The sequence below is a fragment of the Calypte anna genome, chromosome Z (assembly GCF_003957555.1).
Source record: "Calypte anna isolate BGI_N300 chromosome Z, bCalAnn1_v1.p, whole genome shotgun sequence".
Classification (NCBI taxonomy): domain Eukaryota; kingdom Metazoa; phylum Chordata; class Aves; order Apodiformes; family Trochilidae; genus Calypte; species Calypte anna.
This window is the reverse complement of record NC_044274.1, coordinates 46226037-46253490: the sequence shown is the minus strand read 5'-3', so window position 1 is coordinate 46253490 and position 27454 is coordinate 46226037. Positions and strand designations below refer to the sequence as shown.

At 39.3% G+C, this 27454-nt stretch overlaps 1 protein-coding gene across 2 annotated transcripts; it reads right to left on the bottom strand.

Moving 5' to 3' along the window:
• Positions 1 to 1130: 1130 nt before the first annotated feature.
• ERMP1 (endoplasmic reticulum metallopeptidase 1) lies at positions 1131 to 19550 on the bottom strand. 2 transcript variants are annotated; one of them, XR_003988727.1, is made up of 16 exons: positions 19270 to 19550; positions 18158 to 18459; positions 14925 to 15052; positions 14484 to 14589; positions 13472 to 13618; positions 11889 to 11981; positions 10289 to 10501; positions 9233 to 9453; positions 7954 to 8128; positions 7213 to 7403; positions 6476 to 6628; positions 5806 to 6008; positions 4961 to 5076; positions 4347 to 4510; positions 2366 to 3224; positions 1131 to 2334 (listed from the first exon to the last, which is right to left on the bottom strand). XR_003988727.1 is itself a non-coding variant. In XM_030467942.1 (15 exons), the coding sequence occupies exons 1-15, from the start codon at positions 19548 to 19550 to the stop codon at positions 3060 to 3062; spliced, it is 2658 nt and encodes an 885-aa protein (XP_030323802.1). In that variant the 3' UTR covers positions 1131 to 3059. The 2 variants fall into 2 exon arrangements, 1 of the variants encoding a protein (XP_030323802.1); XM_030467942.1 differs by having other exon boundaries at positions 1131 to 3224.
• Between the last annotated feature and the right edge of the window lie 7904 nt (positions 19551 to 27454).

The window sequence follows — 27454 nt, the reverse complement described above, 5'->3', positions numbered from 1 at the left end:
ACTGAACAGCATGACCATGCAGGTGAACTCTTCAGTAGCCATATCCCATATGCCATCATTAGGTCTGTAGAGACTTGTTAGATCTTGTCTTTTTGATTAGTGTTTTTCCAACAGGCTTTCCAGCCCAACCTGTACTGGAACAGAAATTAAAGACAGGTCTTGCTAGCACAGAGCAGCTCCACTCAGCTCAACAGTCTGTCATTTTGTGTGTGACAGCTGAAATTCTCCTGTTCATTGCACCTATCCTAACATCTGCTTTATTCAAATATGCTCCCTTTACGTGACAGGCAACCTGAGGATACCGTGACACACTCTAATGCTGCCTTAGACTGAAGCACAGACAGGCTCCTTTGCCACCCTATGCTTAAATTGATAATACTGAATGCTGAAGCTCTCTTGTCTATAGATGCATGGCATGGTGCTGTTTGCTAACAGAGAACGTATTAGTTTCTCAAAACCATCTAAGGTCAGGGAAGAACTCCTGTCATTAAGAGTAAACCAATTCAGAAAAGGCTGTGCCTATGAATTGTTTCAGAGGAACACAGGGAAATTCCAATGCACTCGCTGCCTCCTGCCCCAACTATGAATGAAAACTTTTTCTACTCCCATGCCCTTCTGTCCTTGAAGTTGCTAGCTGCTTCCTTTTTTAATATTTCACAGAATGTGACAGACAATAACTTATTATGAGATATAGGAAACCTCAGTTGCAGAGGGCTAATGCATTGCACATGGGGAAGCAGAGGGACAATAAAACAGGCAGCAGATTTTTCCATCCCGTTTTTCTACCTGTGATTGGCAGTTCTCAACTATCAGTTTTGCAAAGAACGCTTCACCTTGCAACCAGTGACTCTTCCATACCCCATCGAGTGTCAAGAACCAGCTTACTCTCCAGGAGCCAAGCAGGGCCCTCATTTTAACACTTCCCAGCTCAGATCATTTTCACACTCTTTGGCCATGCATGCCTCCCATATAACTCTAGCTAATTCCAGCATCTCTGAGCTGTATTTCTAACCCAAGCTTAAATAAGACATTGGTGTGATGAATAAGAACAAGTCAAATATGCCTTAATGATGCTGAAAAAAATCAAATTTTACTGATTAAGTTTCACTTTTATTTACAAATATGGATTTACAATGAACTAGACATCCCTCATAATTAAATTATTTCATAAAGGTTAAATCCTGAGATAGCAAAAATTATTGCTTCACTGAAGTTGCAGAAATTCCTAATAGGTATTTTTATATTTTTGGCTTCCAGTAACATTTCTTCACAAAGCACTTTTTCCAAAGCTTTAAATTGGAGGCAAAACACTAGATAACAATCAAAACTGAAGAAGATGGTAAGTATCAGTGCAGCTTTAGTTAACTAGCTATGCATCAGCTAGAATACAGTACAAAACATTTATTGAGATTCAAGACACAAGTTACGAGCTGAAACATTTTAAAAATCATAAACAGTACTTATTAGAAAAAACTGTAGATGCATAATACAGGGTTTGGAGTTTCAGAGCGGATACAATCGAGTGACATTTAATGCAAGTTAATGGAGAAAGACTCATGACATTAAAGATACTGATGGCCAGTTCAGTAATTACAGTAATTAAACCTCATACCCTCATGCACAAATCAGTTAACAGTCTTTGCAAATCTTTGCATCAAATAAAACTGGTTCTTTCCACTACTGTACACAACTACAGAACATTTTGGAGAAAAAATGCCTGATCAGGGAGCTGCTGTTCATGGCAGCTCACACAAATTATGGAGTCACAAGATTTTCTTTCAGATGCTCTGCAAACTTCCCAGTACTAGCATGTTTTTACTTGAAATGATGATGCATTCATAAAATCTCCTTTGCACGCAATTTAGCAGTACTCATGAGATGAAAAAAATATTAATCTGTACAATTTGTAGCATGATACTGATGCCACAGAATGGTTTATATAGTTTGGAAAAAAGTATGAAGAGGTTTCTTCAGGCACAAAGAATAATTTGAATTTCAGAAACTAAGATTAACTGTTTCACTGCACTGAAAAAAAAAGGGGGGGACTATAAAAAAGAGGCTTCTGACCTCAAAGCTTGTCAATTAAAACTGGAAGATATTCTAGATCACTCACAGTCATTTATGAAAAACATCCTATATAAATAAAACAAGAGCGATCCAGAGATACTCTACATTTTTTTGAAGATAACTTCTTAGAATTTTTCCTTCTGGAAAGCAAACTGTGTTTTAAAAAGCAGTTAAATGTATTAGCAAAGTGCAATACTGTCTGCAATACCCTAAGTCTCTCCAGAGGAGATACAAAAAACTCACCAATTCTCATAAATTAGAAGAGAACTTGAAATTTGGAGTAGATTAATTCTAAAACTTGAAATTTGGAGTAGATTAATTCTAAAACATCCATGCCAAGGAGTGAGAACTCAGCACCCTTACATACAAGTCCCATGCTTATAATGCAGATACTGAAAGATCCCAACTAGAACAAAAACTGCAGGAAGATAATTTGGTCAAACTTACCAAGGGCTGGTAATGCAACCTACACAAGCATCACAGCTTTTAGTGCTATTTTCATTACAAAAGTAATGCTTAGGACTACGCCACCTCTGCCCCCCCACCATGTAAACAAACAGCTTTCAGCTGAAGACCTCACTTTAACAGGACGGATAGATAGGGTTGGGGGGTGGCAGTCCCCATATGTGCATGAAGTGCAGTTATATTTTACATAACATCAGAATAATTTCATGAGGCCCTTTTGTTAAAATTACCATCTTGTTATGCTAATGTTACCTCCAAAATGGGAGGTTTTGTTTTAAGAAACCCACTAGTCAGCCTGCCATTTCAGTGGAAGGACCAAGGCGAACTTTGTACACATGAACACAAAGTATCACTATATCCCCAAGAGAACAGTAGTCTTCAATAGTCAAACTGCCAAAGAAACATCATTTGTTGCCAAAGTACTTTACATTCTTGTAAAGGTCTCTGGAATCTCCTTTGGATGTGTTTGCTACAACAGCATCCTGCATCAGAGAGATTGCCCCATTAGCACTGGTTTACTGTCAACATTAAAAGACAAACAGGTCGTAAGTGCAGGACCAACCAGAAGAAAACATCCAGTTTGGAAACCTCTCCAGTAAGGCAATGAGTTCAGGTGACTTTTGATCTTCCCCAAAAAAGTAGTGGGCTGCTACAGCCAGGGAGACTATTCCATCAGAATGCTTTTCTGGGGCCTGAAAGGAAGGAGAGGGCAACGCAGTCGTTATGATTACTTATGGCTTTTAAACAGAATATCAATCCAGATATACTTTTCTACTTATCTATGCAACAAACCTCATCCCCCATTAGCATTCCCATTCCTATATGTTTAAAAGCACTCCCTGCCTTCAGTTCCCTCTGAACTTGCAGCTGGGTGCTTGGATGACTGTGCTTCTGACATGCTACACAGCTTGCACATGCTCTGACTTCAGTGTTTGTGTCCCAGTTTTGCTGACAAATGGAGATGGGAGCATTTATATTAATCCTTCTATTGTCAATACTTAGGGTGAAAAAGCCTTTTCCACCCTAGCTTTGCCACTATGAATCTTGCAAAGCTTGTCACACTGCAGATTCCTGTCTGCCTTTACAAAGTACCCTGCGAAGATTATTTGAGAAAGTGCTTTAATTGCACGATCCAGGAAAAAAAAAAAAAAAAGACTTTCTGAACTTCCAAAGGTTCTTGCAGTATTTACTCAAATAACACACACAGTTAAATTGGTAATAAAAACATCCATATTTGCAAAAAGTTCTTCACTTGCAAGTTAATGAGAGCAGAGTGGAACAAATTCCAGTGGAACAGCAGTGCTGGAAGCCTTGCTTTCCACTGAAAATAATGAAAACTAGATTTAAATAAAGTAAATTAAAATTAAAATAAATTTAGAAGACAAAGCTTTTACAGATCTCATCAGCTTCAAGACATATAAGTTTCCCACCAAGGACTCTGTAATTTCCCCAAATGAAGAAAACAAAATATGTGAAAAGGAAAACTACAACAGCAAAAAAGAACTCTGAAATAACAGTAATAAAGTAGAACTTCAAGAGCAATGAGGTTCAAAAATCAAAGAAATCCAGATTTACAAGCTAAGACCATGGAGGTAAGGAAACAATTCTTCCTTTGGCTGTTTGGCAAGTTAGTAGACTAAAAAACAAAAATATATGTGAGCTGATACATAAACCTGATGGAAAAATTAAAAGAGAAAAGCTAGAATTAGGATCTATCAAACAGAGCAAAGCTTAAGACAGTTATTCTCTTTCACAGAAGTGGTGAAAACAGGCAGACCAAGGGATCTACACGTTTCCAGCAGCAGAATACTCACTGTCAGTTCCACCCAGAAGTGCCAGGGTGCAGCTTGCAGCCCGTGGGAGTAAAACACAAAGTAGTCTCCTCCTAAGCTAGCAACTGGGACACCATCCCCAAGGGACCAGGTGGACAGAGCTGACCCTTTATGTGGCCGAATGTAGAGAGAAATGTGACTTGGGCCTGCAGAGAAAGGGAGAGGTATCCAGGTGTAACTACAGCTGGATGTACAATAACCCTATTGTCCCATATAGTAGCATGTCATCTGTGCATTGTTATTTATGTCTTGCAAAAACATGAAGCAGTTTTCCCTACAGAAGCAGCTTCAATTATTTAAGTGGTGAATTACTAAGTAAGAAGATGATGTACAAGAGGGACAAAGCTATAAAATGGACTTTAATAAAGGCCTTGCTGTAAAAAGATCAAGGCTTACATGAAACAGACAAGGTAATGAGCTCCTCAAGTAACAACACAGCTCCTAGTGTATTATGAAACTGAATTAACTCACACTAATTTCACAAACCTCACTGTTTTGGGAATGCTACTAGAACCTGCAGTACTGTCGTCAAAACATGATTTATTATGGACATAAAAATGAACACAGATCACAAACCAGAAGCTTCAGTCACTCACCAGATACTTCAAAGCTTAACCTCACAGAGTTCCAAGGCATCAGCTCCTTGGACAGAAGTCGAAAGTGAATGGGACTTCTTGGAAAAATTTCTGGAGCTGGAAGATACCAGTTTTTTCTGTGTAAAATAAAAAAATTAAAACAATTTTTAAAACCAGAACAAAAAAATCGAAACATTCTCAATGCAACACTCAAAGGTACTAAATGATAAGCAAAGATAAAAGCTTTTGTATAGTATAGCTGACTGCTATTATTAAATTAAATATTCAAAAGCTATTGATTGTAGTTGAAGGCAGGTTAAATTAGCAGCTTGTGGCCAGATATTTAAAGGGCATATTGACAGAAAACTAGTCACTGCTGTGTTCATTCATTACCTTCATCTTCCTTAATTTACGAAACAATAATAAAAGAATATTTGCATTTGCAAACCACTGCACTCCTGCTTCTAAGATTCTTGGGGTATGAGAAACAGTCACAGCAATTAGTTTCCTTCTGTGAAGACCAGCCACTCTAGACTCCTCTGCTGTCAGCTGGATTGAGGGGCAGAGAGACACACATACTCCTACTCTGAGCTGCCCTTCAGAACGTAGACTCTTCCCCTTCACCTTTTTCTTCACTGGTGCTTACATGGATTTTCCACACTTCTACAGCTCCTGCAATGGAGCCAGCAGTCTCTGGCAGAAGACACTGCACCTACACAGAAGCTGAAGTGTCTTCTCAAGTGGAAGGATTATTTACTTCAGACCAAAACTAGCCTTGCTTTTTCTTCCCTTATGTACACAAGGCTGCATAAATGACCAATGTGCTGTGGCAGGAAGTGCTTAAGGGAAGCTGTGTCCACACCAACCGGAACATGAAGTGCACTGGCAGAATCCAAGGAAGGCCACAGAAAGGGGCCTGCTCCTCACATGGAGTTCTAATGGTGTCGTTGATTTCAGGTACATGGGGAGTTACGTGAGATATTCCATTATAATCAAATCCATTAATCCATATGCCAGAGTCACTTTTAATCACATTTCCATCTAGATCGTGAAACCTTCTGCTTGTGTGCTAGAAGAAGAAAACAAGAAAGTTACACAGAAAGATGATGGAGCCTGTGCAAGAGTGCAAAGTGATTTTGAAATATCCTCCATGTCAATCCTTAGGGTTTACTGCATTTTCAGTATGCACTAATAGGTACTTAAGAATAGAGAATTACTCAAGTAAAAGAAACTTACTGTTAAACCACCTACATTCAGAAGGTAATTGTACCTGTAAGTATTTTCACATTTCTCATCAGGTTCACTTTTAAAATTATCCTTGCTTACCTCCTACTTAAAACCCCCTAAAAAAACCACCCTACTCTTCTGACAGAGATTGAAGGGAAGCTTTAGCAATTATTTCAAAACCAGGAGTAATTGTTAGAGCTTTTAAATAAAGCAACAAAGGGAAGGTTACTCTTTCTGGGGTGGGAGGTGGGTTAAGCTTTGAGGAAAAGCAGCCAACAGAACCAATATAATATGCAAGGCTTTTCTTACCTGCAGGAAGATGCGTTTAGGCTTTGGATTGGCCACATCAGAACTGTAAGGAAAGAAGATTCCACTACAAACGAGAATCAGAGTGACCACAAACACAGTGCTTAAAGTTATAAGGGTCGTTTTTGTACTTTTGAGAAGGTAAATGAAGTTAATCTAGAGAATAAAAAGACATCCCAGTTATAAAACTGCAAAACTTAAGACAATGTTTTTATAACTCTAAAATCCAGCTATGGTACTGAAAGTACATTGCAAACATAACATTGCAGGTACTACCTGACACAAGGCACTTCTTCACACTCTCAGTATGTAAAATCAAAAGGAATAAAGCAAACACTTCCTAGAGCTTTAGAAAGCTTCCTGTTTTAAAAACCAACTGCTAACAAAAGCCTAGAACTTTTGCTAGCAAGGGCAGAAGGAAAAAAAGAAGAGAATTTGTTTTCAGAGTGTAGTATAGTACTGTTCAGCCACACACTATATGTCACATAAAATGAATGTCTGCTTAAACTCCAGCATTAAATTGCATATTTTACACCAATCTTTATTAAATGATCATAGAGCAGATACATTCTTCTAACCCCTGCTTTAATGATTTTTTTTTGAATCACACAAAACATGTTCTCTTTGAGATGTTTCCTAGAAATTTCCCGTAATATTTAAGCATTAATCTAAAAAATCATTAACACTAAACTCAAGAGAAAGCTAAGATGTTTTAAGCAACATATACAAATTCTACTCACAAAATATGATGACAGAATCATAGTGATGACAACAATAAATCCTGCCAACACCACATCTGGAGGAATTTCTGAACCACTTCGTCCCATGATAGGTGTAAACATTTCAAATACAGTCCAACTAAGATACATCATATACAGATAGGGAGCAAACATTCCCAGCAGGTACATCATGACAAACTTCATTGTGGCACCTACAGGGAAAAAAAAAAATTACAAAAGCCATAAAAGATTAAAAGGACATAAACATATAGCTTTACTAATTTATTCATATACTGCTCTAAGGCCCAATACACAATACTGATCCTCATCCCTGACACAGATAAGGAACAGGGATCTCATTTTATATAGCTAATGCCCATATAACTCTTTCAAAACCACCACAAGACTATTCTTGCAATACAAAAAAATTAAACAGGTGTTCTGTTCCAATGACTGCTTAAATATGACTTTTTAAACAATTTTTACTGTCCAATGTATCTCTTATTAAAAAACCCATGTAATGTTGCTTTTAGCCCAAGACATAGGATCTTCAGTGTATTTTTTTTTAAAAGAGTTTCTCCATACTTTTCAACTGTTAGTTCAAGACCACTTCTTCTTGTTACAAAAATATCACATGTATTCTGACAGTTCAAAATTCAAAGCCTTTCACTTAAATACTTAATACTTTGGAGGAAAACATCCAATATACAATAGCAGGGGCAGATATTTTGAAATACAACTGGCCCCCCTCAAAACTCATACCTTTTTGGCTGAATTCCTTATGGATCATCAGCTTAGTGAGTAAAGGAAATGCTACCCAGAATGTACAAATGAATGCTGAGCAAATGCCCAATTGAGTCATCACAGCCAAAGCTATCGACCAAATCATTAATGAGGCATCAAAAAAAATATCTCCCAGGTACTGCTCATTCATATTCTGAAACAAACAAACAAACAAAAAAGCACAAAGCAATTACAGTCATTACCAAACCTACTCCATGAATCACATTTCATGAGAACATACAGAAAAACTTTTAAAACCTTTGTTTCTTGTACGTAATTTTTCTTTTTTTTGGAAAAACAATTTTGACAACCATGATCTCACCATTCTTTTTCCAGTTAGAGTTATCCGTGACAGTATACTTTTTAAAAAAAGTTAAATCTGTTCTGACATAGCTTGAAGAAGAGATTACAAGGGTTGGGATGGAGGAAGGAAGGGAACGCATGAATGACAGTACCAAGAAGATGGAAAGCTAACATTTCAGGTAGGCCAACAGGGCCTTTTTATAAAAACCACTGGAATCCATTTTACTGGTGCCTTGATATGCCATGCCACAGCTGCCAAATTCAGAATTCTGCTTTTTGAAATACATTATTTGTTTTGAAAAAAACACATGCACGGGCCAGATAACAACAGATACATTTTCACACACACAAAAAAAGCTTATTCAGCAAAATGCAGTTTGTTTTTGTCAGGTGTTGTTTTGTTGTTTTGGGCTTTTTTTCAATTGCATGAGCAATGCTTCAGTGTTTGTAGTGCAAGATTCTTAATCCTGCTAGTGGCAAGAAGAGTTGCTTGCATGAACAATGGCTGTGAGAAAGCATCTAGCTCAGTTTTGGGCTGAGAAGAAAAAACAAGGAAAAAAAAAAAAAGAAATGGAAAGAAACATATGTTGCCAAACCTATTTCAAAACAAAAAAATGTATTAATTCACAAACTGGAGTCACTAACAGAAAACACCAAGGTATTGCCTGTGGTAGGGAAAGAAATGATACTGCCTTCTACTAGGCTTTTACTTTTCTTTCTGAAGCAGCTCTGAAAGATCATTAGCAAGGGGAAGACCTTAAATCACAAAGCTCTTAACTCTCTGATTTAGTAGAGCAACACCTGCACTTAGATGAAGCAATTTTTACCACAACATTTTAAATACTTTTGTTGAAGGCAAAAAACTTCCAGGATCTTCTTAATCAACTCAAAATTTAAGTTTCCCACGGATTAGACACTACATTACCTCCAACATCAGAGACAAAGTCAAGCTTACCTTGTAGAAGAACTTCTTGGCTAGCATATGCACAAGAATGATGCTGGCTGCAGCTGCAGTTCCATACAGAAAGACAGAAACATAGAAATGGGTGTACCAGGAAAGCGCCCGCCCGATGACAGACACAAACACTGCCACAACAAGGACTGCCACCAGTGTGCAGACCCAGCTCAGCAGTGTTAAGCCAAATGCAGTAAAGCACTTCTTCAGGTTATTAATAGCTATGAAGAAAAAGAGGATTTTCATTCAATAGTTACACTGCTGGCCAGCATCAAGACCATAATTAGCCCACAGCATAATTGCTTTAATGATAGAAAAAAAACTGCATCTGCTCTGAAAATTTCTTAACATGGTCTAAATAACTTAATTCTATTTCTTTGCAAGCCTTTTTGCACTCTTTCCCACTGTGAGACTTACTTCCAGAGTACTAGTCTTAAAGAAAAAAAAAAAAGTTGCTTTTGTTGTAATTTTCTCTTCCTTTGAGACTGCTGGCAGGATTTGTGGGGAAGAGGGGGAGGGCAGGAGGGGTGCTCAGTTTGTTTTTTTTTTTTTCTGTAAAAAGGCAAGTTTCTATACATACCTGAAAAAGCCTAACTAGAAGACTTAAGTTGTTTTACAGCCTTTATTAAGTTTTGTTATCTATTTCTCCTTTGTTGTTTTTTTGCTTGTTTCTGCCTATGGACAGGTGTTAAAGAAATGTGATTCTGAAGCCCTACTTGTGCTAACAGAACAAAGAGTTTAATAGGGACATTAAGCATTTTTTTTTCCCATTTTCAGCTCCTTGCAAGATTTAATTTTAATCTGCATGAAAGGACAAGACACATAATCACAATTCATAAATGCAAGACACAGAGGTCTATCAGAGTCTTCCTTCAGTGTAATTATTCACAGTTAAAAGTTCTATACACAAAGCAAATACTACAGCATGCTGCACTTCTACAATTTTTTCGTAAGTTTATCTAAAAAGATGCCATAGTCACCTAATAACTTCATCTAATAACTGTTTTTTGTTAAAGACCTATATGAATTTATTTTTTTTTTAAGAACTAGACTTACCTCTTGTTTTGGGCTGTAATACTTTCTTGCTTAAATAAAGAAAAGCAATTGCTGCTGTAATAAAGTTCATGATCGTACCAACACGAGCAGGATATGCAAGGACAAATAAACCAAGTACATCAAAGAACACAACGTTTCCATGTCGATACTCAGAAGATTTTGCCAGCTTATCAGATGTTGCTAAGTATTCTAGGACAGCTAGAATATTGTCACCTATTAAAAAAAGCAGAACTAAACATAACTAATCAGTGTTGATGAAACAGTACATATTGTTCTTTTAAAGATAAGCATTCTTAAAAATAAAATTGTATTGAAGGATTCTCAGTGAAGATAGAAATATACAGATGATCATTCTGCAAGTGGTTATTTGATGGTATGCACAGCATTGTATAATCCTGAGTCAATCCATACAGCTATCACTACAGTAAGTATACTTGTAAGTATAGTATACAGTAAGTGTACTTCATACATATATATATATACACACACACACACAAAGTAAGTATACTTCATGTATTTAAATACTTTAGCAATGGGTTAGTCAAGCTTTCAGCCCATAAGGCCTTCTTCAGGTCTTATATTTAAGGACTAGACTTCAAGGCTAATCCATAGAAGAGTTTATAACTCCCTCACCTTCCCCTTTTTCTGTGTGTGACCAGTAACCTCTCCATGTTTCAGTGACTATGAATTACCTGCCTTTCCTTCCCTAGATGACTGTACAGATGGAGACAAAGAGGCTGTTTTCCTCTGTAGACTGCAGGTACAAACCACCTTTTCCTTCCCCACAGTACAGCCAAAACAGTAAAAAAAGTGAGAACAAATGCTCTCAACTTTCATTTTGCTTTTACTTTACCTGTAAAGGTGCTCACTGGCTGAAAAGTGTTGGTTTTTTTTTAAGCTGTGACATGTTTAGCAACAGATGTTCTATGTACCCATCATGCCCAGCAGACTCATTTTCCAACAGTAATTTAAAAGCTGCATTGATACATAAAAGCATTTAAAACTTACTCATGCTGGCCAGCTAACTTTAAAGAGGGAAATGATCAAAATCCTGGAGGAGTCTGGGGTCATGTTAATTTTTCCAGGGAAACTAAGGATCTTACTCTAATTTTCTTTACTGTAGTTTGTGAAGTAACCTGCTATAAGCACCACCTGTTAGTAGAAAATAAATTATGTTTGTCCACAGTCTGTGTGCTAACAAGTCTGAACTAGATCCATTCTAAAAAAAAACAAAACCTCTGTTGGCAGATCAGTCACTGTGCCAGAAAATTAACAATAAGCTTCTCATGATTAAAGGGGACTTGCTAATATAAAATGAACATAAAATACTGAACAGCCGAGTGTCAGTGGCTAGATCAAAACCTTAATTACATTCCACACTTTCAAATCCATATAAAATTTATCTTCTCAATTGACCAAACATTTTCTTTTTATTTCAAAGACATGCATTCAGATAATTTTTTTTTCTTTAGTCAATTTTAGCATGCTCTAAAATACTAGTTAAAATTATCAATTTCTCATTATAGTAGTCTTACAGCAAAATAAAAAAGCAGCTACAAGGCTATGCTTTACTAAACCACTCAATTTTTGAAATACCAACCTGCTCTCTGAATGGAATCTGTTGAAATTCTGTCTGATGTGTCATATTTTGTATGATAAATGTAGCCGTTTTCTATAAAAGCCAAATCTATCCCTACAGAAAGAGAAAAACAATATGTTTGAAATTATGTAAAACTAAAGCCTCAAAACAAGTACGTGAAAGCCTTAGATCTATTTCACACAAAATGCTGATTTCATGGGTTTTTTAGAAAGGACATTCTTAAAACAAATAAAACACATGCTGCTTAAATGTACTGATTTGCAGAGAAACTGATCTCTAGTGGAGAAACACATGAAAAGTCTCAAACACCTCAGCTTCAGAAAAGATATGCAAAGTGCTTTCCAAATATTTGTTTCTGAAACATCAATAGCGATCCCTGCTGAAATGTAATAAAAAGCAGCACTGTAGAATTATAAGAACATTTTCTCAAAATACCAGGTGTGTCCTCCTTCTAATTTGTAAACAGCTTTTCAAACAGACAGTCTGAAAACTCTTCACTTAGAAGTCCAAATAATTTGTAAAAATAAAAAAAAAAGAAATATTTATTTTAAAAAAGGCTTGCTGCTAGATTAAACATTCAGTGTATCCCAAACACAACTCCCTTGGCTGCCTGTGCAAAAAGTTGCTGTCTACAATCTGAATCCTCACACTTTAGCTGAAGTTTAACAAATCAGACCTCAATTCTCTCAGTGAACAAAGAGGAACAAACCAGTTCTTTAACTCAAATAATTAATTTATACTTGTTTAGAAAAAATGGAGGCCAGTGAGAATTTATGTGCAATTTATGATGCAGATGTGTGTCTGAACTAATAAAGAACACACTGTACAAAATCAGCCACTTTATTTTCAGGCTTGAAGTGTATTTTGGAATGGTTCAGAACATGCCAACATGTTTTGTTCTAAGATGTTTCTGATTCAGAAACATCAGTTTTCTTGAAAGTGACTGCAGTTACAACCTATGCCAGACAGGAATAATTTTACAAGAGTTTACTTTTTTTTGCACAGTGTTGCATCATTTTTGGAAATGATTCCAAATCAGGATTTGGAAATCATTCCAAGTTTGTTGCCACTGCCCATTTTCTGCAGATAGTAAGCTGTAAACAATTAGCAAAGCCAAAAATTACTGTAATGTGCTTGATTATGACAAACAAACAAACAAAAAAAGGTAATGAAAATGCATTAATCACCAAGTCAGTACCTCAGCATCTTAAAAAAAAATATTACTTTAATTTACTAGACACTGATACTTAATTCATGCAAGCAGGTTATTAGCATCACTATCAAAAGGTTTCAAAAGAATATTTAATAGTGTACTTCCAGTTCCTGGAGTGTTTTCCTGATTTTCAGGAAACTTTTCTACCATATAGTTTCTTTCTTGAAAAAAAGCAGTCTCACAAAAAACATCCTTAAGAACCCACACAACAAAACAACTATGGAGACTCTTGCCTTAGGAAAAAAGCAGGAAAATTTTCTCCCAAACTGAAAGACAAACTGAATTTGAGTATCTTCACATAGTGAACCACAAAACAGCCCCCACAGACTTAAGATAAGTGGTTGTATTGAAATGTCTTTTGGTAACATACCTGGAACATTGCCAAAGTCCCTGTAGATACGGAAGTCTGTATCTGCTGGGATAATACCACTCTGAAATATTTCTTGTGCCACCACAGAGGCAAAGGGATGTTTGGCTGCAATTACGTATGCTTGTACCAGCCAGGGATTCTCAGGTCCTAACAGAAAATCAGCAGAAAGTTCACAAATACTCTCTGAACTCCAGTAAAGATATGTATCTTTATGATAGCAAAGAAATAATGTGAAGGAACTTGCTAGCGGTTTAACACTGCTGCCCCACAGGGTATAATTTGTATCGGCCGAATGACTCACACATCAGAAAAACAGTTACACTTTGTGGAGGAAAAAAAAAAACAGAACACTGATGCCTTGAGCATTCAGTGGCAAAGTAAATAAGCCATCTCACAAAAAAGACCGAGCATTAATGAAGAAGTTAAAATCTCTAGCAGTTTCCAATTTATCTTCATGTATCACACCTCACAACTGCTACTTATAGAGAAATGTCCCTCCTTTAAAGCACTCCATGCAAGTTAGCAAGTAAGCAGCTCCAGCAATGGAAGAAAGTCTGCAGTCCAACTACAATGGATCAAAAGTTTTGATTGTAGCCTACAAAACACAGAAGTTTTGCTGCCTCCTGAGCAGATGGAGTTCTACTGTTAATGTCTCCCTGCAAAGATTTTGAAAGAACTGCTGTGATAATTAAATAAAGCATATGAAAATATGAGTACATGAGATGTAAGAGATACCCAAATTTTGTTTTTCTCATTATTTTGATGTAAAAGGGAAATACAGCTTAATTAGTTTTGCTACACAGGACTCCCACCTGTGAGGCAACTTCTGTGCCACTGCTTTAGCCTACATGCATCTGAAAATGGAAAGCATCTTATTTGCTGTACAGACCTGAGAAATAGTCTCAGAGGTTCTCTTGCCTTCCACTTCTGAGTCACTTTCAATATTCCAAGTCTATATTGTTTATTACCAAATTATTCTATTGTAGAATCTGGACACAATGCAAGCTCATACCTGTTTGAAAAACAAGTTCTTTTCCTCCTACACCTGCTGCCTCCAGGTTAATAAAAGCTCTAATTGACTTGGCCCACTCATGTTGTGTAATGAAGCCATGACTTGCCTTAGTAGGGAAACAAAAAAAAATATAGGTCAAATATCTTCCAGACCAGCTTAAATGTTTTTCCATTATGATCGTAACTCAAGATTGGACAATGTAGTCAGATCACGTACAAACAGAAGCAGAAAATAAAGTCTTCTAGTTAAATTAATATGGACAATATTCTTAATTTATTTCTCCCTTTGAAATCAAATGCACTTTGCACAGAATGTTAAGACTAGCATTTAACTAATATTTCAATAGACTACATACAACCTGTACCGACAGTTACTCCTTCCTTTGCCAGAGTCTTAATACACAACTTTGATATATTTCTTGTAATTCTGGCACATTCTCACCTGTAAAATATTTTCTTCTGCACCATTAAATAAAAATATGACAGCATGCTGCAGGGGCTCTGATGATTTTGAAAGTGTGTTAAGTATTTCAAGCATCACTGCACAGCTAACGGCATCATCGCTGGCACCTTAAAATAATCAGCAGAATAGAATGGTTTACAACAGACACACAGAAATGCAACAAAGACCAGAAAAGAAAAAAGCTTTGTTATTTCAGTCACTTAATCTAACTGAGGTACATCTATGTCAAGCTTTAGTATATCTTCTGATACTGCTTGTATCCTGTATCTATACTAGCTAAAAGCAATAGCAGAAAGAAAAATAATGTTCAAAAGCTGAGCAAGTGCAGTACAGGGTATCTGATCCAATACTACTCTTCCAGAAAAGTAGAGTAGCTACAATACTAAGCAAGAAAAGTGTTTATTATCTATTCTTCTAAGAACAATACAAACAAACAAGAACATTCCACTCACGGCATACTCAAAATTTTGAAAAATAAACTTTCCCACCCGAGTCACCCTAAGACTTTCCAAACTGTAACAACACATTCAAATAAAATGGACAAATATCTCAAAGTAACACAAGGTCAAGATCACAAAATAAGGCAAAGTGAAAACTCTTTAATTCACCTCTTTAAAACATTCTCAAAATGCAAGTATACATTATAATACAGTATTTTCATGATCAGATCCCTTTCCACCACCTTTCTTTCTTTGCAGAAAACCCCTCTTGCTCCAAGCTCAGCAGTCAGCCTTCTCTCTTTGAGTTCCCCATCCAACACTATTCTAGATTTACTCTCATTTCCTCAGATCTCCTCCCATGCCCTGCCATTTTAAATCTCAATTAAGGAGTCACCTTTGAGCCACGGTCTCCCATTAACCCATTTCCCTCACTTTGGTGCAAGCTGCAGCACCACCCAGACCACTCCCCCCTCCCTCTAACCAATAAAATCTGAAAGAAAACAGAGAAATTGAACCTCAATTCCTTTAGGCCTGGCTTGCATATATGATGCTGACTTGCACTGAGATGACTGTAACAGTGCAACCAGGCTTCAGCATGCTATTATGGCAGACTGCTGAAACTGTCTGATTTACACATAAAGAAAGCAGCATTTCCAAAGACATATCTGTTCCTTCTATAAAAATGGCATATTCCTGATACAAACACAAATCAGTCTAAATTGAGCCTTATTTTAAGGAAGTACTTTAAAATGAATAAAACCAAAATCTTTCCATTACACGATTGTCTAATGTATAATCAGAAATTAATGCCTTGCTCTGCCAAAAGCTTTCCAAACCTCCCTGCCCTTAATAGCTGAGTTAAAGCCCTGATTATATTGCTACCCAAGTTTACCAGCAGTCTCTCTTAGCCACACTGAGTTCTTTTATCTGTGTTGAAAACTCAGCAGAGAAGTGATTATAGCTTTCAGCAGGATTAATCACTTATCTGCCTCACTGTGAAGCTAAGAAAAAAGAAAGTTATTGGTTTCAACAGACATACAGATTTGCATCTGACTAAAGCAGCCATGTAGCCATAGACTATGACATAAGATCACAAAGTAACATCTTCAAATACTTCATATACAGCAAAACAGATGGGAGGTTAAAACTGGTTCTGTGGCAAATAGCAGCAACCTAGGGAAACCATTTTATCTGCTGCCTCTGTGGTGAAAATTCCCAGGATGTTTATTAGAAAAACAAATAGGCCCCATAAACTGAAAATTATGTTTTGCCTTTACAAGGAACTCAAGCTTTATAACATCAAGCCAGTAATGGTTTATTAAGTTTTGATTAAAAAAAAAAAAAATTATGTGCAGGTTTCACACTAAGAAAATGAAGACACAGCAGTTCCTCACTGATATATAAAGGGCTAGGTTGCTTTGTGAGGAAGAGCAAACATACAGGCTGATTCCTAGCTCCTCCAAAGACATTTATATAACCCTATAAAAATCACTAACTATTTTTGTGTCTGGGTAACTAAAAAGAAATTAATTGAGGGAGACAAAATCCTGGTTTACATCCCATAGAACTGGACACAATTTTAGAGGCCATCAATTTAAAAGACAGATCTCCATTATGTCCATTATTATACTTATGAATTATTCTTTCTGTGTTTAGGCAGCCATATTTAGACTACAAATACAGCAATTAGCACCTCTGCAGTTCCTAAATCATAGGGCATGTAAAATAATAATGTACTTATTAAGCTTAATTTGGAAACTCATCTTGCCTAAACACAATGAAGCAGAAAGAGAAGTTTTATATTCTGTTTGATGATAAAAGAAAGGCACAAAGAGTACAGCAAATGTTTAATTTCCCTAGTTAGTACCCAACTGTTTTCTCAATAGTAAAATATTGTGTGAGGTATAAACAAAGAAACTTCAGTAAAAGGTGTGCTCTCATGGTGAATACCATGAAACTTGAATGTATTTTTCATTTGAATACTGCTGAAAACTGTAGGAATTTTTCAACATACACCTGTGGCTGAGTGATACAACAGAGGTTTCTGCATACTCAGTTCCCCACCTTCTTGGCACTGTTAAAATCACATACTCACAAAGTTCTTTAGACACTTGCTGAAATAGTTATTTAACATTATTAGATTTATGCAGAGGGGCAAGAATAAGAGAGTATGTAACAGTGATAGTGAATGCAGCAGTGACAGAAGTATACACTAACAAGGCAGCAGTACTTAATCTTTTATCACTAGTCTTTTGAGTGATCTATGTAGTCTTTCTGAAAGCAGAAGGAAAAAAATATTGGCAAAGCTTAAGGGTATCACACTAAAAATCTGAGAGAAAGACAATACCAGCAAAGGGAGGGGAAAACACAGACTGGTTAGTGCTGGCACGAACAGCCTCTGGCACAAAGCATCTTGTGAAAGTCAGGATTAAATCAGGACCAAAGTATGGAAAGACCTGAACAACAGGTGGAAGCAGCACATGCACTACGTGCATAAACAACTAATTGCAAGACAGATACAAGCAAACTGTCTAGAAACCTAAGTACAGTATCTTTAACGTGCTGTCTACCAGAAAGTGAGAGCAAAAACCTAACTTTATTAGGCCAAGCCCATCACTCTAAATACTGAATCACACTGAAATCAAGCAGATTAGTTGAGAATCGCACTATTCTAGCACATGGCTTATAAGGCTACTCAATATGAGAAGACAGTGAGCCAAGCTCTGTGGCTCACATTATATACAGAAATGCAGAATGAACATGTGGACCTACCCGGGCTATTTGGTACGGAATCAAAGTGACAATTGGATAACACTGCATGCTCAGCTCCATTTCGGGGTTCCAGCTTCACTACTACATTGGTTATGTTTGCATAGTAACTAGTAAAGCCTCCTAAAAAGTCAATGCTGAAGGAGCCTGTGGGCCTCTGTATGTCTACAGATATCTTGTGAGCATCTGTGCTTTCTCTTTCTATTGCCCTAATTTGTTTTAAGAGGTAGTTAACTGCAAGAACTTCATTTTCTGGACTTCCAACTGTTCTGGGCCCAATTGCTGTTATGTTGTCAAGATATCCCCTGCAAGACATAAATTACACATTGAGCATCAACATGTTCAACAGTTAGTATGTAAGTTACCTACAACTGTAACATTTTTGTACATGGTTCCATTTCAAAAATCATAGTAAGTGGAAGAGTATAAAGCCAATTAGCAACTTCAGTCGAGATGCCAAAGATAATTATGGCAATGGGCATACTGTACTGATCTTTACTCAGGGCTCCTCATCCTGTCCATCACGATCTTAAAGCAAACTACTGGTTTTGTGGTTTGAACCAATGAATGCAAAAAGAAACAGACAGGTGAAGGGAAAAGCTGAAGCTTTTATCTTCAGCAAGATTCTGCATATGTGTACGTGCTCTTCCCTGAGCGTCTGCATAAGCACACGCTTAGCACCATTACACCAACTTAACGTTTGCACAGAAAACTTTCCCAGACATGAAGTACTTTGCAGTACTAAGGGAATTAAATGATGGAGGATGGATGCACTCTCTGTCCAGCCCGAAGTCGCACCTGTAAGAGGCGACCAATACGGTACCTGCAGCCCTTACACGATTTCAGCCGAGCTTCCACAAGCGCCCAGACGAGCTCTGAGCCCTTGCCAGGGCACGGGAGGACACCAGGGCTCTGCGAAGGGCAGTGACCGGGCACCCGGAGCCGGGGCCGCCTCACAAAGCGCCCCAAAGCCGCCGCTACGGCCGCCGGCGAACGCCCGGGCGGACTCTGCCCCTGCCCCGGCGGCGACCTCGCACGGGAAGGTCTCGGCTCTCCACCGCCTTGCCCTTCCCTTCCCCTCCACGCCCTGCCCTGCCCTACCCCACCCTCCGTACCTGGCTCGGGGGGCGCTGAAGTGGCGGGTCCCGGCGGGGCTCGGCTGGCTCAGCAGCTGCCGGTGCGAGAGCTGCACCAGCGCCCGCAGCCCCAGCAGGTACAGCAGCACCACCGGCGCCCCCCGCGCCTCGGGCAGCGCCATCAGCCGCCGCCGCCGCGGCCCGCCCGGCTTCCTCCCGCCCGTGTCGCGGTCGGTGTCGTCCCGCGGAGCCGGGTGGCGGCGGTCGCGGTGGCCGCCGGTGGCGCGGAGCCGCCAGACGGGCGCTGCGCTGCGCTCCATGGGCCGCCCCTCAGCCGCAGCCGCCGGCTCCAGCTCCGGCGCGCAGAGACGCGATACGGAGGCGGGGGAGGCTCAAAAAGCATGGCCGCGGCACGGCGAGGGGCGGGGCAGGGCAGCCTCGCTGCCCGCCCAGCCCGGGTGTCGGATCGGTTCGGTTCGGGGCGGGGGCGGTTGGTTCTGACTTTGCGGCCCCAGGCGTGCGTGTGGGCTGAAAGGCGGTGCCGGGAGGTTACCGGTGGAGGGCAGGGGCCCGGGAGCGATGGAGCCTTGTGGTTTCGCCACAGCGCCCGGTCGGGGATGTACCTTTGGGTAGGGTCACCTCACCTGCAGCCGTGTACAGCTCAGAGTGGTTTCACGCTTTTGTTTTGTTTTGTTTTGTTTTGTTTTGTTTTTTGTAATACTAAAAGGGAAAGAAAAGTGTGCTGAGTAACTGTGGTGCCAGTGCAGGAGCAGTACCCAGTGCCACAAACCTGATGAAAGTGACGAGGCCTGGCGGACCCATGAAGTCATGGTGCTGGCCTGGGGTTGTTGCGTTTCTTCCCCTCACTGCATTGTGTTTTTGGCGTGTTTGTAGCACTAGCACTGCCCTGCCCAGGGCTCGAGTGGGCTGGGATAAGATGTGGTGACTCTTGCAGGTCCTAGTGAATAGCAGCTCCCAGCACAGCCATGCTCAGGAGAGTACTCTTGAGGATGGGGACCCAAGCTGTGACACAGACTGCCACCTCTCCCCTTCGATGGGGACCCAAACGGTGACACAGACTGACACCCTTAGGATGGGGACCCAAACTGTGACACAGACTGACACCCCTCCTCTTCGATGGAGACCCAGACTGTGACACAGACTGACACCCTTAGGATGGGGACCCAAACTGTGACACAGACTGACACCCCTCCTCTTCGATGGAGACCCAGACTGTGACACAGACTGACACCCTTAGGATGGGGGCCCAAACTGTGACAGACTGACACCCTTAGGATGGGGTCCCAAGCTGTGACACAGACTGACACCCCTACAGCGCTCCAGTGGTGTTGCTCTGGGGGAGCACACTTCTGCCTGCTCTGAAGTTGGTGGGAAGCAGCTGTTTGATAACAGTTTTTCCTGCCTTTATCATACTGCTTTGCAACATACCTGGCTACTCCTGAAGATACCCTAAAAGATAACTGGTCTTTTGTGCTTTGTAACCTAACCTGGAAACAAAATAGTTATCAGCATCATCCAGAGATATGTCTGTTTCAGTGCACCCACTGCTGCAGAGAAACACTGAGCGTTGCTGCTTTCTGCCCTGCCTCTGTGTTGCCACATGGAAGTTTTCTAACAGCAGTTGCAATACTCTTTGGGACGAAAAAGTCTGAAGGAGTGGTGCACTAAAATGTGATGACTATGCTCCCTGCACACCTCAGGTGCTTTAGTAAATTTCCACATTCTGGCATAGTTTTCTCATTTGCTTCACTGCACCCTTGGACTGACAAGATTAATGATTGCAGTTTATGATGTAAAACACCAGATTATGCTACTACACTTGGTGACTTGGTGACACAGTTCCTAGGCTGACAGGTTTGTTTTATTCTGGTTTGTCGATTTGATTTCCTGCTTTACTTCACTTGCCTCTGTTATTTCCCTCTTCAAAAACAGATCAGAATATCCCCAGATTTGGTTCTTAGAAGTAGATTTTCCATTAGAAACAGCCCTGCTGCAAAATTCTAATGGAAATGCTTTCTTAAAAATAGAAGGGCGTAATCAGTCCTGTGAAGTGCTTACAACACAAAGAACAAAAGTTAATCAAATGTAGCCCCCCCTTCCTCCCCAAATGTGATGGAATGGAAGCTGCCCTGCGAAAATATCATATTAATAATCTGTACAATAGTAAAGTAGTATTACTACTTTATTACTGTAATATATGCTGATGAATTTGTATTTCTAACCAGTAAAATTCAGGAAAGAATTAAACTGAGAAAGAAGTGAATAGGGGGCTAGACAAAGCAGTTGAGACATGCAATTTTCCACTGAAACAGTGTGAACAAAATAAGGCCCTAATGAGGCTAACTTCTGTTTCGAAGATAATTAAAAGTGTAGGTCCTGTTCTTAAAACAAGAAACTGCCAAGGCTAACTAGGCACCAAAGGAATGTGAACATTTCCACAAAAAGAACATAAAGATTTCACAACCAGCAGATAAGGGGAAAGTTATGGCTAGGGTCTGATATCACCTTGTAACAGTATAATGAAGTCAGCGAAATCAAGAAAGGTAAAAAAAGTTCAAGCTTGAGGAAGACCTGTTACTTCATCCAAAGACCCCCTGACGACCCCTGGATATCTCCCCAAAAGAAGATTCTACCCAAACTCTGCCTATTATGAATATTATAATGACATGATGTAATCCTATGAATATGTATGTAAACCCACCTTCTTTTGAATATGCATAGAATTGTAATCAATAAAAGGTAATTCCAGAGTTTTAGGGATTGTGAGTGTGAGTGGGGCAAAGACTCCCCGTGCACCCAGCGCTGTTTTGCTTATTGCAATTTTATTAATTAAATAATTAAACCATTAACAGAATATTGAGTCTCAGTCATTTTTAACATTACTAATATATTACTGCTATATTACTAATATTGATAAGAAAATGTGGTTTCAAAGAGAGATGCAGCCAGTTATTCAGTGTAGGTCTATATTCTCCTTGAAATTCTAAAGTAGGTCTTTAAGTTGTCTGGAGAAGTCAAACAAGGAGAAGAGTAGGGGCTTCTGCCTTTTATTTTGATTTTCATGTATGGTATCTGGAGTGCTGGAATGCTGTAGGCCACCACTCCTGAAAAACCCATGCAAACAAGCAGCTTTATGCAGGGCCAGTTCCTCTCCAGCAAACTCATTTAGCTGCATTTCAATTTATTATGTCAGAACAGCCCTTCCATTCTTCACCTGGAAAGTAACACACAATTTGAGAAAACAGGAGCTACACATCATTCCTTTATTTTGTCTCTGTGCTTACATGAGCTGTAAAATAATTTAATCCTTTTCTTAATGGCCTTCTGCCTCTCACTTTTTGGGCTACATGAGAATTAAAAGCCCTCAGTTAAGAAAAAGACCTGACTATACTGATTCTACCAAGTCATACTCTACAGGTCAAAACAATTTTTATTATACTGTCCATTCAATATTCAGAAGTAATTTTCCACTTTAGATCAGAAAAACTTCTGATGTTTGGAATACTGACAGCCCTTTTATCATCTGAACACAGCCTTTGGGAGGGCACTGTGTGATGTGAATTAAACTGGAAGTGCAATGCATACACGTTTTGACATGACTTGAACGTCAGGGTCAAATACATCAACAAACCTACTGCCCTTTATTACTCAGTTATTGCTCATTTGTAATGACCAACTTGAGGTAATTTGATCTACTTTCCAAATAAATGATTCGGCATGGATTCAGTTTGACTTTGTGTCAAGAAGGCTGATGGTTAACCTAATTATCTTGCGGTCCATGCTGCTTCATTTTGTCAGATCACAACAGGGGGAAACCCCTTGTTCACTGAGGCTGAATTATACTTGTATACTATGTTTTATGCAGCCCACAAGGACTAGGGGCCTGTTTTGGTTTTTTTAACCTAGTGGCAAGATCAAATTATTTGGTAACAGGATAACATTCTTGCTTACCAAATTAATACAAATATGAGCATTTTGTAGGTGAGGGCCACCATCAGCTACACCGGCTGAACACTGTCTTCAGAAAAGCATTTAGTTCTGATTGAAAATAAATAATGGTGAAGCAAATTGGGAAATTGTTCCCACAGTCAGTTCATCCTCATTCATCTGGGACTTATTTGTAGTTCTGATTTCCCAGTTTCCATTTTCCATCCATTGAATCCTCCTGTATTATTGACTAACACACTGAAAATCCCTTTGTTACAAGGTCATACATTATAATCAAGGCTCCTCTTACGTTCATTTTCAATCCTGAGCTTTACAGGCTGTTACTTTTCCAGTCCTTTCATGTTCTTCCTAATATTCATATTCCTTTCATGATTTCCATTTTTTTTCAGTAACTTGTCAGCACTGATGAAACAAAAGGAGAAGCACTATTCCAGCCCCTATACCAGTGCCAAATATAAAGGTAAAATAACTGCTACTATGCAGGGAGATGGAGCTATTTGTTTGCTTGAAAATAAGCATATTGCTACCATTTTCAAGTGTCAGTCCTGTCCAGTATGGGAACGACTTGGGAAGCTGTTTCTGTGTCTGCAGCATGTTGCAGCCATCTACCTACTCAGTGTCCCGTAACTTCTTTGACAGGAGGATCTTCTGTACCAGCTTTTGGTGAAATGGAAACTGAGAAGGAAGCAGGAAACTGTGTGAGGGGGAGAAACCAATTTTTACACCCTGAGTTTTCAGGGCCTATTTTATCAAGTCTTTCCTTGTGACACTGGTTTTGGAAGAAGTTTGTCCCTCAGGCAGTGGATCTATCCTCTCTTCAATCCTATAGCTATCAGTCATCTCACTTTCCTATAGCTACAATGTTGTAGCTGGATGCTCATACTGAATCTATTTTTTACCTTATCTTCAAGGTGGTGGTTTTTTTTTTTTCATTACTACTTAAAACCCAGACCCCATCCCTTAACAATTGCCCTGCACACTTTAAAATATTTGCTTTGCAAACTTGGTAAGCATCCAGTATTGCTCTGAATCAACAGATGTTCTTAGTTGTCTGTCTCTATCCTAGTCTTCACAATAAAACCAGGGAGAACTCAGTGCAAGAATCCACCCTTGTAAAAATACAGTGTGATCTTGTGTAGCTGGCGTTCAGTTCAGATATAAGGAGCTGTTCTCTTTGAGAACTGATCTGTGCAGGCAGGCTTCATGCTGTCAAGGAAGTTTGCCTTTTTTCTTGGTCCTTATTGCCCCACTTTATCACATAATTCCACAGTACAACACCTAGCTTTGGGTGGTGTTGCATAAGGTAATCTAGTTCAAGAAAATGGCACGGATGACACTCTAATGAGTTTATATCCCTCAGTATCAGTGCTCTCAACAGAATCCATGTCAAAATCTTTCCTAAAAATCAACCTGAGGAAATCTGTGGCTTATTTAGCTAAAAACCACATCTAAGATACCAGGGCAGAAGATGCCTCATCACTCCAGACATACCAAAGAACTGAATATTTCCACCATCATCCCATAACTAAAGCAGGATGATTAAACTCTGGTCACTCATTTCAGAACTGGGAGAACCACCCATGAATTCTAGATTGATAGGGTGCACGGACTGCTGTTTGCATCAGCACTGCTCTTAATCTTTTTGATATGATATGCTTAAGCAGTGTTTTTCCCACATCCCTGTTTATTAGTACTTATTTTGTGTGCTCCTCTTTCTTACCCTGTTATTTTGTAATGGGAGCTATAATCACAACTGATAATTGCATAGAAAGAATGAACTGGTTGTTGCTTGTTGAAAAATAAAACAAACAACATTTCTTCAGATAGACAAACACACCCTTCACAGCCAGTTGAGGCTCTGTGTCACCCTGTCTCTTATGGATACTTTGCCCTCTTTTCCATGCAGGGTCAGCATTTCCCTTGTTATTAGAAGGAGCTTGATGATTTCTTGCAGAGAGGGAAGAACACCTGACAGCACTCCCTACTGTGATTTCACAACAGAAAACTTTTCCTTCATTTGCTTACAGCCTGGAAAGATTCAGTCAATTTTAAACTAATAATAATAATAATCTGTTAAGTGCAGAATAGGATAATTGGAACCCAGTAAAAAAATAAGCTATTTATTCTTCCTTTATCTATTAAATATCTCATCTTGTATAGTCTGACAGCTTCTGCCGAATGCTAATCTTGAGTCTCCTGAGTGCTACCTCTTTCTGCTCTTCAGCCCCTCCAATATCTGTTCACTAGCTATCCTATCTCCACAAAACAGAAGTACAGAAACCACATCCTTTGTCAGCCTATTAACATTATGCAACTGAATCACCTCCTTGCTCCTCCTTCTCTAACCATGTCAAGATTACTGTGTGTTTTTTTCCTTCCAGACCTCAGGTCTCTCCATGCGAGCCTACCTTTCTTACCCAGTTTGGTTTAGTGTCTCATACCATCTGCTCTGGCAGTGATGTCAGCCTGTTTATTTCTTCCATAGTAGTTTCCCAAATCCTTTCCCATGCCTGATAGTAAAAGTAAATATATGGCTAACTCCTGAATGGTTAAATAATTCTTGATTATGACTTGATTGAACAGAATTTAAGCATAATCTCTTCCTAATCATGACTCACTGCTAATTTCTGAAGTACGGATATTCCAGGCAGATTCTCAATTCAGTTCCCAGCAAATACTTCACGTATCAGTCTAATTATGAATATATTTTTGCTTACTAAAGTGCTCAAGGTGGAAGGTAACCTTGGACTTAGTGAAAGCTGAGCTGACAAACTAGATCTGAACAGAAGCATCACCCAAAATAAACTGTTCTCTCCAGTGAATGAGTGGGAATCTGAAAGCTGTCTTGAGAGTATTCAGAAAGTTTAAATGCAAAGCAAGAAAGAATAACCAGCTATTGTAGAAATGCAGTGTACATTTTTTTCTTCATAAGGATAATTGTTAGAGACTTAGATTTAATTTTGAAGGGCAAAATGGAGAGAAAAACAACAGATGATTAGGGAGAAGTACTGTAGAAAGCCGCAGGTATATCATAAAGGTTTCATATGTTTACAGAAAATTGTGAAAATATTTCAGCCTGATCAGGTGAGCAGAGTATGCTACAGTAGTGCGAAGGTCAGGATGGAGGAACCCCCTCCACTGGATCCTCTTAGGCTGCTCTGCAGGTAGCAGGCAGCAAGTCACCTTTGCATCCAAATTCTAATTAGCATTTCCAAAGGGATTGCTGGAAAGGAAGGAGACAGATAGGGTCTGCATATGCCTAGGGTCTGACAGAGATAAGGACTGGAGAGTGAAGTGGGCAGAGGTCTGCTCCAGTTGTTGTATCTGATATGTCTCAGCCACCCTTCCTAAGTGAAACAGGCCTATAATATGAGAGGCTGCACTTGGTGAGCTGGGGGAGTCTCATCAACATCACCCCTCCCCTGCTGGCCGGCTCAACCCTTGGATCCTGGTCTGGTGATGTTCTCTCCCTCTCTCTCTATATCTCTCCCTCTCTCTCTTCCTCTCTCTCTCTCTCTCTCTTTCTCTCTTGCCCCCTTCCCTGTTCTGTCTCTGAATTGAATGGGACACTTCCAGCCTCCTGCTGATAAGAGGCAACTGACTGACTTATCCTAATGACAGCTCTCCTCCATGGGAGGAAAGATGGAAAAATGAGTTTCCCCTCTCTTGGGGCTAACAAAGGAGCAGTGAATCATTTGCCTGGAATAGAGGGAATTTAGGGGTATATAAGCAACACTGAAGTTCACATTTGTTTTGTTGTAGTAGTCCCTCGCTGACCCATCATTCTGCATCTGGCCCTATCCAGGATCAGCATGACATCTTGAACAAGAAACTCTTGCTGGACACCTCTGGATCCATGGTGGTGACCTCCTCAAATGTCCTCATTCTTTTCTTTCTCACTTTCTTACTCTTTTTTCTCACATCTTTCTTTCTTTCTCTTTCTCTCTTTTTCTCTCTCTCGCTCTCTTTTTCCCTCTCTCTCTCTCTCTTTTTTTTTTCCTTGTATCTTCTCCTTTTCTATCTCTCTCTTTTGCTTTGCAAAATATTAGCCATACCTTCATGGGGTTATATCACTTTGCTTGTGTTAATTGTCAAATAAAGCTTTATGCTTGCCTCCAAACCTTGGTCATTGGACTTTGTTCTCACAGATCTAAAAATTGTAAGTTACTTCGAACAGTAACATTTGGCATAGTCAGCAGGATAAGTACCTGCGGATTGTAGTAGGTAGTAATTCATAATAGTAGTTCTGTATAAC